Source organism: Argentina anserina, chromosome 3, assembly GCF_933775445.1.
Source record: "Argentina anserina chromosome 3, drPotAnse1.1, whole genome shotgun sequence".
Taxonomy (NCBI): domain Eukaryota; kingdom Viridiplantae; phylum Streptophyta; class Magnoliopsida; order Rosales; family Rosaceae; genus Argentina; species Argentina anserina.
Genome location: NC_065874.1, coordinates 31,358,987 through 31,373,127, shown reverse-complemented (window position 1 = coordinate 31,373,127; position 14,141 = coordinate 31,358,987). Strand labels below are relative to the sequence as shown.

The 14,141-nt window shown below is 38.5% G+C and overlaps 2 protein-coding genes and 1 pseudogene across 2 annotated transcripts; 1 reads left to right on the top strand and 2 right to left on the bottom strand.

Moving 5' to 3' along the window:
* The first annotated feature begins 2,924 nt into the window (after positions 1-2,924).
* LOC126787489 (receptor-like protein 3) lies at positions 2,925-5,082 on the top strand. Its single transcript, XM_050513363.1, has 2 exons — positions 2,925-4,612; positions 4,757-5,082. The coding sequence occupies exons 1-2, from the start codon at positions 2,974-2,976 to the stop codon at positions 5,080-5,082; spliced, it is 1,965 nt and encodes a 654-aa protein (XP_050369320.1). The 5' UTR covers positions 2,925-2,973.
* Positions 5,083-6,421: 1,339 nt separating this feature from the next.
* LOC126785858 (40S ribosomal protein S4-3) lies at positions 6,422-8,367 on the bottom strand. The gene is made up of 5 exons (XM_050511522.1): positions 8,278-8,367; positions 8,108-8,185; positions 7,796-7,976; positions 7,509-7,606; positions 6,422-7,108 (listed from the first exon to the last, which is right to left on the bottom strand). Exons 1-5 carry the CDS (start codon positions 8,278-8,280, stop codon positions 6,674-6,676), a joined length of 795 nt encoding a protein of 264 aa, XP_050367479.1. The 5' UTR covers positions 8,281-8,367; the 3' UTR covers positions 6,422-6,673.
* A 2,776-nt stretch (positions 8,368-11,143) lies between these two features.
* LOC126787488 (putative pentatricopeptide repeat-containing protein At1g12700, mitochondrial) lies at positions 11,144-13,081 on the bottom strand (annotated as a pseudogene).
* Positions 13,082-14,141: the final 1,060 nt, after the last annotated feature.

The following is a 14,141-nucleotide window of genomic DNA, read 5'->3' as shown; positions in this document are numbered from 1 at the left end:
ATTGATGTATAATATCTTAACCCGTATTGAAGCATGTGATGTTCAAGGTTATTGAGGCATGTGATACAAGATCTATTATCCCTGATTTCATGGAGCTAATTGTGGATATTGGCTTAGATTGACTATTCTGCATCAATTACTATAGCATCCATGCTAGTTTGGTTGTTTGGTTTAGGGCTCATCAACGGGCAAGCCCTTAGTACTTTTAGATAAGTGTCTGGTCTGGTATTTTTACAAATATGAAGATTCAAGCCCGCTCATCTAAAACGAGCCTTGTAGGCTTTTGTGGGCCAGGTCTTGCAGGCTTTTATGGGCCAGGCCTTGCGGACTTGTATTAGAAAAAAAAACATAATACTTTTATTTAAGGGTTTGAAATAATAAAAGAATTCTTAGAAAACATTTCTAAAAAAAATCACAAATAAATTATAGTTTCGAAATATTGTCGATCGACACTAATAGATGTGATCGATATATATACTTAGGGATCTTGTAAAAATTTCGTCAATTTTGGACATGGTTTGACTATCAGTACCTACGGTCAACAAAAAAATAGATGCTTTGACAATTTGACATATTAAAACCCCATTGACCGGGGCTTTGCCAACTAGGTTTCCTTGGTGCGACCGCGCACGATCGGTGACAAAAATTAGGTGATTTCAAAAATAAAAACAATTTTCGGCATTCGCATCTTGATAATGTATCCTCGCTTAGGCATATTAGTGGTGTTTTTGATTTACCGGAAATTCTGATGGTCAAACGAGGTCTAAATTGGATAAAAATTTTACAGGTTCACTAAATATATATACTGATTACAACGGCTGGTGTCGATCGATCTCAAGAAGTTTCCTTCATATAGTCGCTTCATAATGCGATAGTTTTCTTATAAACACATTAAAACCCTCATTGACCGGGGCTTTGCCAAATGGGTTTCCTGGGTGCGACCGCGCATGATCGGTGACAAAAAATAGGTATTTTCAGATATGCAAACGGCTTTCAGTGTTTGCATCTTGGTAATGGGTCTTCCCTTATGGCATATTAGTGGTGTTTTTGATTTAACGAAAATTCCGATGGTCAAACAAAGTCTGAATTGGATAAATTTTTACAGGGTTACTAAATATATGTGTCGATCACATCTGCTAGTGTCGATCAATCTTGAGAAGTTTCCTTCATATAGCGCTTCATAATGCGATAGTTTTATTCCAAACTTAATATAAAGATTATGATACATTAGTGGACACTTCGGCGATCAACAACTCCAGTTCGAAATATGGTCGATCAACACCAGAAGATGTGATCGGTATATATATTTAGGGATCCTGTAAAAATTTCGTTCATTTTGGACATGGTTTGACCGTTCGTACCTACGGTAAACCAAAAAAGAGACATTTTGACATATTAAAATCTCATTAACCGGGACTTTGCCAAATTGGTTTACTCACTGCGATCGCGCACGATCGGTGACAAAAATCAAGTGATTTCAAATATGCAAAGGGCTTTTGGTTTTCGCATCTTGGTAATGGGTCATCCCTTAGGGCATATTAGTGGTGTTTTTGGCTTACCAGAAATTCCGACTGTCAAATGAAATTCGAATTGGATGAAATTTTTACATGATCACTAAATATCTACACCAATCACATCATCTGGTATCGATCGATCCCAATAAGTTTCCTTCATATAGTCGTTTCATAATGCGTTAGTTTTATTCTAAACCTAATATAAAGGTTATGATACATTAGTGGACATTTTGGCGATCAACAACTTAAGTTCGAAATATGGTTGATCAACATCAGCTGATGTGATCAATAAATATATTTAGGGATCCCGTAAAAATTTCATCCGTTTTAGACAAGGTTTGACCGTCCGTACCTAAAGTTAACCAAAAAAGAGGTGTTTTAACATTATAAAACTCTCATTGACCGAAACTTTGCCAAATGGGTTTTCTAGGTGCGACCGCGCACGATCAGTGAAAAAAATCCGATGATTTTAGATATGTAAATGGTTTTCAGCGTTCGCATCTTGGTAATGGGTTCTCTCTTAGGACATATTAGTGGTGTTTTCGGTTTATCGGAAATTCCGACAGTTAGACGAGGTCTGAATTAGATAAAATTTGTACAGGGTCACTAAATATATATACCGATCATATCGGCTAGTGTCGATCGATTCAGAAAAATTTCATTCATAGAGTCGCTTTATAATGTAATAGTTTTATTCTAAACCTAAAAGAATATGTATGTATAATATTTTATTATTTGACGAGTTTTTACAGGCCGGGACAAGTTTTACACCGTTAAACTAAGTCCGGCTCTCTACCCACGGAAGCGGGCTTTGGCAGGTTCTCTTGTGGGCTGGGCCGGGTAAAATCCATCGGGCTTGCGGGACTCTACGGACTTATCGGATCCACGGACTAAATGATGAGGCCTAGTACTTTGGTTTACCTAATGCTTCACCAAAGCATGTTGTGTAAGAGTGGATAGTTGTTAGCTCTTTGTGTACTTGTATCACATTATTTTCCATCAATACAATCAGAAATTAAGCAGAGAAAATTGCTTGTCTTTGTTTTTCTACATCAGGTGCTTCCAATTACTGCATATACCTTACCTGCCAACTCAGTCAACAGGTATAATTTGCACGTTTGTATTTACATATATAAACCAACAGAACAAATCTGAGAAAACCTTAAATCAAATATCTGATACCTTATATCATATTTTTGGAAATGACCAACTCTGCAATCCGCCGTGATCAGATTCAATTCTTAGGGAACCAACTCTGTCTATATATACACGGATTAATCAAAGCAATTTATAGACACACGATTAGTACTTCCCTCCAATGAGCACCATGGCAGAGCAGTATAATGGAAAACAGAAGAGTTATTGCATCTTCTTCATTTTCTTTATTTCAGCTACTCTCATTTCTGCAACCCCTGCATGCAAAAAAATAGATCGAGACTCTCTTTGGTCCTCTTTTAATATGTCCTCGTCTCAATTGAATTGGTCTTCCAGTGATTGCTGCAAATGGGAAGGCATCACTTGTGATTCAGCTGCACGAGTTAAACATATATCGCTTCCCTTCAAAGGGCTCAAACTCAAAGAAGGTTTTTTCTCCTCTTCTTCACTAGGCAATCTTACACATCTCACCCTCCTCAATCTCTCCCACAATTCACTTTATGGTTCATTTGATCAAGCCGGATTCTTTCCATATTTGAGTCGGCTTGAAATCTTAGATTTGAGCTATAACATTCTTGTTGGAGAGCTACCATTTTCCTTACTATCCAGTAGAATGCGGATACTGGATTTGTCCAGCAACCACTTCCATGGTTTAGTCCCATCTTCATTCTTCCAAGAAGCTTTGAATTTGACAAGTTTTAATATCAGTAACAACACCTTCTCAGGTTCCATCCCATCCTCTATTTGTCTTCATTCAATTCCCTCCATACAACTATTGGACTTTTCCTCCAACAGTTTCAATGGTAGCATTTCTGGTGGGATAGGAAAGTGTTCGAAACTTCGAATTTTTCGTGCTGGTCATAATAACCTCTCAGGAGTACTCCCAAATGATATCTATAATGCCTCCAAGCTGGAAGAAATTTCATTACCTCATAATTCACTGTATGGAGATATCAGTGAAAGAATCGCCAACCTCACCACTCTTACCTCCCTGGACCTTAACACTAATGGATTCACTAGCATGCTCCCTGTTACTATAGGTAGGCTCTCCAAATTGAAACTATTGTTCCTTCATTTCAACCATCTAAATGGTTCTTTGCCCTCATCTTTGATGAATTGTACCAACCTCATAGAGTTGAATTTGGCATACAACAATTTAGAAGGAAACATTTCGGTGCTTAACTTTTCCCAACTTAGTCAGCTTACCAAACTGGATCTGGGGACAAATAACCTCACCGGTGTCATTCCGAGAAGCCTTTACTCATGCAAGTCCCTGAAAGCAATTCGGATAAGCTATAACAAGCTAGAGGGAGAAATACATCCTGATATTCGGTCGTTGAAATCATTGTCGTTCTTGTCCCTTGGTCACAATAGATTGACCAATATCACAGGGGCAATGACGCTACTGATGCATTGCAAAAGCCTAGTCTTCCTTGCCTTTCCAGGTAGCTTTGTAGGCGAGGAAATGCCAGATTATCTTGGCATGGGTGATTCTGATGGGTTCCAAAACCTTCGATTTTTATCTCTCGTCGATTGTGAGCTCAGTGGTCATATACCTACATATTTTTCTAAGCTCAAAAGGCTAGAGCTCTTGTATATTGGAAACAATAGATTAACAGGGTCAATTCCTAGTTGGTTGGGGAATCTTCCAAGACTCTATTCTATCGACTTGTCATCCAACCTCCTCTCAGGTGAGTTTCCCATGGAACTTTGTAGACTGCCAAGGTTGGTATCCAAAGGAGCTGCAGTTCAAGTAGATGGTGGTGATGATCTTGAATTACCTCTCTACTCAGTCCAGGGTACATCAGTTTTACAATACAAATGGTCCTACTTTCCTCTAGGTATAAGCATAAGAAATAATACCATTAGTGGGAGCATCCCTATTGAGATTGGTCAATTACAGCTTCTCCACTACCTGGACCTTGGCAACAATAAAATGACGGGCAACATTCCAGACCAAGTATGTAATCTGAAGAGCTTGGAGCACTTAGATCTCTCCATGAATCATTTGTCCGGAAAAATCCCATCATCAATTACAAAGCTTACTTTCCTGAACTTCTTGAATGTGTCATACAATAATCTGGAAGGTTCAATACCAACAAACACCCAGCTCCAAAGCTTCAATTCTTCTGCATTTGAAGGGAACACAAATCTTTGTGGCGCTCCACTCTTGAACAAATGCCGAACGATCGAAGACAAGGACCCTAACAGCCGAGATGATGTTGGGAGTGATAATGAAAGTGATCAAGTTCCATGGCTTCATATATTCGTTGTTCTTGGGTTCATAGTTGGATTTTGGGGAGTATTTGGCTCTCTGGTGCTTAAGAAAAAGTGGAGGTATGCATATTTCAGTTTTGTAGACACGGTTCAAGATAGGCTGTATGTGTGTGTATGGACAACATGCAGAAATTAAAGGCATGGAAGCTTAGGGTACTGTACTCATTATATTGTATAATCTTTCCCAACTTTCTTTCTTATGAGAAAATTTCATTTTACTTGTAACTTTCTGAGGTTTGATGATGAATTTAGTGAGACTACTCACCATGCCTTCTTTTTTTTCCTTGTAGTTTCTTCTAAGTACATCTCCCCCCAGTGGAAATACATTAAAATCTGGATCCAAATATGATGTTGTTCGGATATGTACATTGTGATTGGAATGCGGCTGCAGGCAAATATTTAGAGCGGCTAAAGCCTGCCCACATTGGAAGATATGATTCCCTAAACAAGTTATTAAATAAGCTAGATCAAATCAACTTTGGAAAAGCCGGACAATACAAACTATGTTACTAAACACAATAGATCAAAGTGATCAACGGTAGAAAATTAGAGAAATCCCCAAATAGGAGACCACTTTTAATTGCTGATCGATATTAATTTGGCTATGCATGTCTTATGAGCAAGCTTTGTTTAAAATGGTGCAGATGGGAATGGCAAGCTAGAGTGTGACACTGTTTATGGGATAAAACCTACAAATCAATGCACTGATATCATGGAGGCGTTCGATTTGAGTTCTGATGAATTCTTCGCAATCAACCCCAACCTTAATTGCAGTGCTATCTTCGTTGGTCAATGGATTTGTATCAGTGGATCAGCATAAGTTGCAGAAATGCAGTAGAATTGGCATACACTCAATCTAGTGAATCTACAACAAATGGAATCAAAACTATAACTTAATTAAATTACATTTTCAATTTGGTACTGTAAACGAAGTTGCAACATGTGTTTTAGTAACAACCATTTACGAACTGGGCACAATTGTGCCACCAAGCAGTTAAAAGCAATTAATGAAGGATCGACTCATGGCACTGAAATTCCACTGCACATTACCTTCATCCGTCGTATCATGTCCGCAATTGAACTAGAATCAAAAGGGAGTGAATGATTGACAATCGGAGAGGATGTAGAACAAATTGTCAGCTTCTAAACTGTCCCGGACATGGTAACTTCTCACAATAGATATTCAAGATTAAAGAATGTTAAATAACACGTGAAAACAATTTCTTTTTGAAATCTTGTCTTTGAATTTTGGTAGCGTTTGGAACTTTGATCAGATACTCATTAAAATTGGCACATTGCTGGGGTTCGCATGATGAGCAACGAGAAGGGTTGGCGCATGATCGACAGTTCTACACGTCTAATCAGCTGTTGCATCAATTTCCAAAGAAACACTGGGCCTTAACAGCAAACAGATAAACTACTGCCCAGGAGCATGCATTGCAGGAAAATTCAACCTTCATTAAAGGAAAACAATAAAACTGCTAATATTTGTATAATTTAAAAGGGCATGGTAATTAAAAATGGTTCAATACACATCTCGCTCAAGTGCAAAACATTATAAAATTCACGTCAGTGTTCCAACTTAAAAAGTAATCCATAAAGCAGGACTGAAAAATGAAAATCAAATCCTGAGCGCATAAGCTGATAACAGACCAACTTCTTAACTGATTCAAACTAAGTACTGTCTAAACTATAGGAACAACACTCTGTAGTTGCCACCATATTGTTTAGGCAGTAGCAGTTTGTTGTGCTGCTTGTCGCTTCCTTGCTTCTTCAATGATGGTGAGCTTGATACCCTTGCCCTTGGGAAGTGACACCCAAGGCTTTGTACCCTTGCCGATGGTGAACACATTGCCAAGACGGGTGGCAAACTCATGACCAGAAGCATCCTGAACATGGATGGTCTCAAAGCTTCCCTTGTGCTTCTCCCTGTTCTTGATGACTCCGACACGTCCCCTATTCCTTCCACCAGTCACCATGACAACATTTCCAACATCAAACTTTATGAAGTCAATGACCTTGTTGGTCTCTAAGTCCAACTTGATAGTATCATTGGCCTTGATAAGTGGGTCTGGGTAGCGGATAGTTCTCCCATCATAAGTGTTGATATATGGGATGTTCTTCTGCCCAAACTGCACAGATCGAACCTTGCAGAGCTTGAACTGCGCACAAAATTGATAACACAAAGTAGTCAATAATCTAACCAGAAGTGCACAGGAAAAATAAACAAGACAATTACTCCATGCCAGACAGAAGAAACCAGACTCCAAATAATAGCCTACTTGTCACATGTTACACTGAACTTGAGAAAAACAAAATATCAAACCTAATGAAACTAACAATGCAGTTCAATGTGTAATTTCATTTCAGAAGGGTTGTCACCGTGCATCACGTTTCATATTACGATTACATATCAAGAAGCTAACAAATCAAGTATCACACAAGTACATCTCTCAAAGTATACTACAGCATTCACCAAATACAAAATCAAGTATCAAGAGTCAAAACATAACCGCATTGCAACAACACCAAACAAAGACATATAATCAGCAAAAAACATACCTTTGCCTCCTCATCCCTGATTGAATGGAGACGGAAACGACCCTTGGTGTCATACAGCAGACGGAAATTCTCATTGGTTTTTGGGATGGACACAACATCTGAGACAGACACAATACAACACGTCTCAGTACCATTCTAAATTTCTAATCAAACACAATAATATCTCAAACTTCACAGAACCCAACTCTAATTTTATTGCATCACTCAACAACCTACGATAAAATCACATAAAGACTATTTTGCCAAATAAACGAATAAACATGAACTGGAGATAGAAGTGGGCATACCCATGAAGCCTGCAGGGTAGGTCTTATCAGTCCTGACCTTGCCATCAACTAAAACATGACGCTGCATGAGAATAGCAATGACCTCACGGTATGTGAGAGCATACTTCAACCTGTTCCTCAAAATGATGATCAGTGGAAGACACTCCCTCGACTTGTGTGGCCCTGATGATGGTTTGGGAGCCTATAGAAAGCACAGATTTTGAAGCACACCCAGATCATATTACAACCAACCCAAACCAAAATGAGACCAAAGATTAAAGCTTTACGGAAAATTAATCATCTGGGAATTAAGGGTTTTAGGGTTCGACTTACAAAAGCACCGCCGAGCTTGTCGAGCATCCAATGCTTTGGGGCATTGAGCCTCTTCAGATGCTTCTTCAAACCTCTCGCCTGAAATCAACAACAACATAAAACAAGAGTCAGATAACAGAAGATAGATCTTGATGAGAGAGAGAGAGAGAGAGAGAGAGAGAGAGAGGTACCATGGTTGCAGAGAGAAGGAGAAACCCAAGATTAGGAGGAGGTGAGATGAGCGAAGAGACAGAGGGGAGAAACGGCGGAGAGGCAAAGATTTATATGAGGAATGGGTTTTAGGGTTGGGGGAGTAGAGTGTGGGGATTGACTGCGAGCAGATACAGAGTGGGCTGGACTGTGAAAGTGTTTGATTCACGACACGTGGGATTGTGAGAGTGGCTGATTGTAAAGATTATCATTCAATCCTTTTTAGCTTTTTTTTTCTTATGATTTTCATTAGATCAAAACTTACATTAAAAAAAATCACTAACAAAATGTTAGGGTGATGTATCAAGTAAAGCACACTCACAAGTTCAAGCCTCCGTACTTATATTTGAGTATCTATCCTCACCTCCGGTTAATTTTTGCATTTATAAATATGGCATGCAATTATCGTATAAATAAGACGTATATACTTTATAAGTGATTCATGAAAATGAAAATCACAAATAAAAACTACACCGCATAATCGAACAAAAAGAAAAAGTAAAAAATGAGTCGGCCCGGGTCTTTCACCCTAGCACTTGCCGGCCTAGCCCATTGAGCAAGAAGATAAGAAGATCAAGGCTTCTTAGAGGGTGAGTTTCAACTCAATTCGTTGAAATGAGTTCAAGCACATTTTATTATTGGAAAACAAAAGGGGTAGAACTATAGCCTTCATATTGTTGACATTAATAAAACCAAAGAATACAATTTGAAGTGATGTCCCGGAATAACATCAACAGAAGCCAAAACTAAATCTATACATTCTAACATGACATTCTGCACTAAAAGGCCACTCTAAGGTGACAGTTCGGAGACATAACACATTATGTTATTTATATTGTCAAAGTTTGCTTCTCTATAAATTTGCATTAGCACCAACGTTTGCTTTTCTATATTGTCAAAACTTACCACCTCATAAGCAAAGTTTGCTTCTCTACCTCATAAGACTATAAGAGGGTGGGTTGATGTTGATTTTTTGTAGGGGAACTTTCGTGGGAGTAAATCTTGAGTTTTTGAAACCTAGGTTAGGTTTATTGCACAGTTGAATGGATGATGTCATGTTATCATCACTATCTCATTGTGGCACCCTTTTAACTCATGTTTTCCTTTTTATACCTAGTTGTATTGGGTATAATCATATACGGGGTTGCTTCAATCAGTTCCATGCTTGCGTTGAAACTCAATCTGGGTTTCTAACCTAGGAAAATAAAAGGGAAGAAAGAAGATGTTGGGGTACAATATGAGGGTATTTTGGTCAACTTAATTAAGTATGTATTATATATTACATATAAATAATTAATTGTGTAGACTAAGAAGTCATTTAACACCACCATATAACCATTGAAAGTTGATGTACTGGTCTTACCTTGTCGGTATTTGCTCCCCGGTCTTGGTTCAACTCACGAAGCCAGTAAAAATGGTTAGGCGCCCTGCTGCAATGCGGGGTTGGACCATTTTACATGGGCCGACGGATTAGTCTCTTGGGTCTAGAAAGCCTATGGGGAACCGTGACTGTCAAAAAAAAACCACCCTATAAATAATTGATTCCATTCGATGCACCTTGTCAAAGATGTTTAAGTCGGTTGCCTAAAAAGACGATGCTCCCAACTGGTTGTAGCCTACCTTCCACTCTGACCGACTTTGTTGCCGGAGAATTCAATATGTACATCCTTTTGGCGTTGGTATGTTTAGATCGAAAGGGAGAACTCTATGAAAAGACGACCCTAAGGACGCTGCCATATAGTCACCAACGTCAACAATGGAGGATTCCGGCGATGAGATCCGCAATGGTGCCGACAAGGACGAGAAAAATTACCCTTAAACAACAAACATAACGAATTTAACTTTACGAAATTGGAAAGTTTTGTATTATTGGTGATTTGGTAATGGCTGTCTTCACACTTTTACCCAAATGATTCAACAAAATGAAACCAGAGCTCATTTTACATATGAGAAGTTTCTTATTCTTACAATTAAGGCAACCACGTACTAATATCATTAGAGCCAAATTTACCGCAACAACACTATAACAAACGATGAATGCTTTCAGATTTATTCAAACAACAAGATATCATAGGGCGAGTTTGGGCCTGATGTGAGTTTTTTAATAATCAGTTTTAATTGGGCTGTGAGAATAATCAGCTACATCTGTATTGTGAGAATAATCAATTGTGAGTACTTGAAGTGTTTGGTGAATATTGATATAAAAATGTGGTATTACAAAAAACTTGAAATTAAATAGAGATGACAGTAATGGAGAGAAAGATGAGGGTAATAAGTTAATAGACAAAAATAATCTCAACTTCCATAATCATAAACACCGAATTCTGGCTTTTAAATTTTGCATTGGTGTGCGTGAAATTCACTTATAATCACTTACAATTTATATTCACCAAACATCTTAGTCATAATATTTGAGAATTTAAACTCATAAACTATGCAAATCTCAGGGCCAAACTGAGACATAATCAGTCACTACCATAGGCCATAGCAATCGATTCTAAATTCTTTTACTATAGTTTAAATTCACCCAAATGACTTCCAAGGAAACCAGAGATTGTTTTTAGATCCCTATCTCCTAATTAATATAAATCAGTAATAATATATTTCCAACTTAAGTTTATACATCAGTAGCAAAATTCCAAACCTCGTTGCAGCAAAAGAATAGAACAGTACAAACGCATACATCACTAGTAAACCAACACCATAGCAATTGATTTGAAATCAAACTTTGGTCCTTTCCATTCATATATATCAAAACCCAACCAAAATTCAACGCCCCACTCAAATTCGAACTGATAACAAGCAATTGCATTACACAAATGGAAAACAATGCCTCGAAACTTCTGTTCAACTATTGGATTTAGTTAATGAACCTTTGAAAAATGACAATAAAGCTGGATCTACTTTATTTTCAGACAACAATCAATTACTAATTTCATAGTTGATGCATCTGCAGGGAACCCCATACCTCTCATTTCATCAATAAGTCCCACATCCCTTGATATCTTGTTGCTATTGATAAATCCTCGGATAATAGTGTTATATGTACACTCATTTGGAGAACAGCCTTTGGCTCCCATTTCTCTAAGAAACTCTTCCGCTTAAACCAATAGGCCTATATTATAGAGCCCATCAATCATCAGTCATCACAGTATATGACCTCACACTAGGCTGAACTCCTTTTGATGACAAACTAGAGAAGATATCCGTTGCGGATTCAGGTTGTCCAACTTTGCAGACCTTCAATGATGATGGTGTAAATTACAATATTTGGTTCCAACTTGTTCTCTTCCATCTCTCCAAGCAGTTCCACTGCCGTTGAAAGTTGGTTATTGTTACATAGGCCATCAAGCAAAATGGCATAAGTTTGAAGATTTGGAAGTCACCCAGAACTTATCATCCCAGAGAATAACTTTTCTGCTTCTTGCACCCTCCCCGCTTTATAAAAATCGTCGATGAGAGTATTGTAAGTAATTGTATTGGGAACAAGTTTCAAACAAACCATTTCCTGAAGAACCTCCTTGGCCTGATCAAGTTTTTTACGCTTGCAGTATCCATTTATCAATATATTACAACTACGAACATTAACCATGAGGCCTTTTCTGAGCATAAGATCGAAGAATTCTCTTGCTTCATCCATTTCGCCTCGCAGACAATAACCATCTATTAGTGAATTGTAGGTAATCACATCAGGCTCAGTACATTTTCGTATCATTATTTCAACCATATTTTTGGCTTTCACCACCATCCCGTCCTTACAAAGTCCATCAACCAAGATATTGAAGGTGTACATCTGGAAAGATGTTTATACTCGCAATTTCATTCAACAGTCTAGTAGCTTCTTCCCATTGACCTGCATTGCAAATTGCTTGAATCAAAGAGGAGTAAGTCATAACATCTGGCGCAATGCCCCTACTAATGAATTCTGAGACGAGGTTTAGTGCATCAACAACTAGTGAGTCGCTGTCAATGATTGTGTTATACGAAACCAAGTCAGGCATACAACCTTTTTCTTCCATCTTCCTGAGCAATTGAAGAGCTGCACTGTTGTCACCCCTCTTGCGCAGTCCCTCCACCAGTGTGTTGAAAGTAACCACGTCAGGCACACAATGACCTCCCTGCAGCATTTTGCTGAAAATCCATGCTGCCTCTGGAATTCTATTCTTGAGAACAAAGCTGTTGATCAGAGTGTTGTATGTGTCGGTTGAAGACCCAATTTAAGAAATTGTCCAAACACAGACAAGCTAAACCCCATCAAATTTAAATGGCAAAAGCAATTCATAATAATGGAAAGAGTGTAAACATTAGGACGGATTCCATACAGAAGCATTTGTTTACTCATGGTGATGACAGCGGAATACTGTTTGAATCGGGTAACTTGACTCAATATCTGATTGAAACGGACAACCGAAGGCATATGTTTTCTTTGAAGCATTTCATCGAACACATGCGAGGCATGTTGAAGATCTTTGACACGGGGCACAGACGGTGGGTGAGAGTCTCTAACAAGCTTTTGTCGATGGGTTGGTGTAGAATTTGGTGGCTTTGAGGGTCGAGTATGTAACACTGTTGCAATTGTTGATGAAAACAACAAGAGTGGTAGTATAAGGAAATGGGTGACCTCTTGTGCCGCCGCTGCAACAAGAAGAAGATTTCCACATCATTCTTCAGCTTTTCCAGAAAGACCAAGTCTTCAACTTTAGGTCAGTGTATCGTCTCAGTTGTGATATTGAAATCGGCTTGCTTTGAACCTTTGAGATTCGCTAAAACTCCCAAGGACTTCATTTTGTTTAGGTTTCTCATCCGGGGAGCATATCCAACCAACAGTTTTGAGTCATTCACTTGGCTAAATACTAGCATCTGATAAATTTTTTTAGTAGAAATGTCAATCCGATTTAATACTCAGTGAACAGTTGATATAAAAAGTAACTCTCTCTCGTGAGTTCAGTACCTAACTGCTTCGAGACTCCAAATAAACAAATGCACATTCAGATTCTAAAGACCGTTTATAACAACTTTATTTCGGTAGTCTTAAAATATTTATAAGATAAATAAAAAAGATGCAACTAAATTAATCAAGAATACCCTCCACTGAGTCCACTCAAAATTACACTTTGTTGTGGGCTTTATAAACCAAATCCAACCAAATGGTTATTTCAGCCTTCATAACTTGAGGAGCCCAAAGAAGCCCTTCAAGCCAAACCTAACCAATAATCCAAGAAGTTGAAAACCCTAGCAATTAGGAACCACCCAGGAGCCACAGCATCCCCAAGTCACTACCGATGACGGTCTCTTCCTCGGCCGCCTTTACCAAATTTGACCACAACGGGATTCAAATCCCAACAAGCTCCTCCACATATCAAGAGATCACAAAAATCACTGACCTTAGACTAGGTCGCCAAACCCCTGTTATCAACATGCCCGACCTTAACTCAATATCACCACCATCGCTCAAAGGCCAAAACCAATCGGGCTCGCCATAAGCCAAGCCAGAATGATAGACTCCATGGCGATCCAATGCAGCGAGAATTGGGCACTTCCAAAAGCGAAGCTAATCGTCAATTCCACCACCAAACTTGGCATCTATAAACTCAAAAAGGAGAGAAAGCAAAGAGATCCCTCTAACCCAATAAAGGAATCCACCGAGAGAGGGATTTTATGGCCACAACCATGGTTTTGGATATTTGGTCAACGACCACTACATGAGGAAACCATAACATAGCACACGATAGATAGAATAAATATCAAGTCGTTTTTCTCTTTGTACTAACTAATTTTTATTACATAGTGAATTTGATAATCTCAACACATATGCTGTAGATTTGATTTTTTTTTCTTTTTAAAG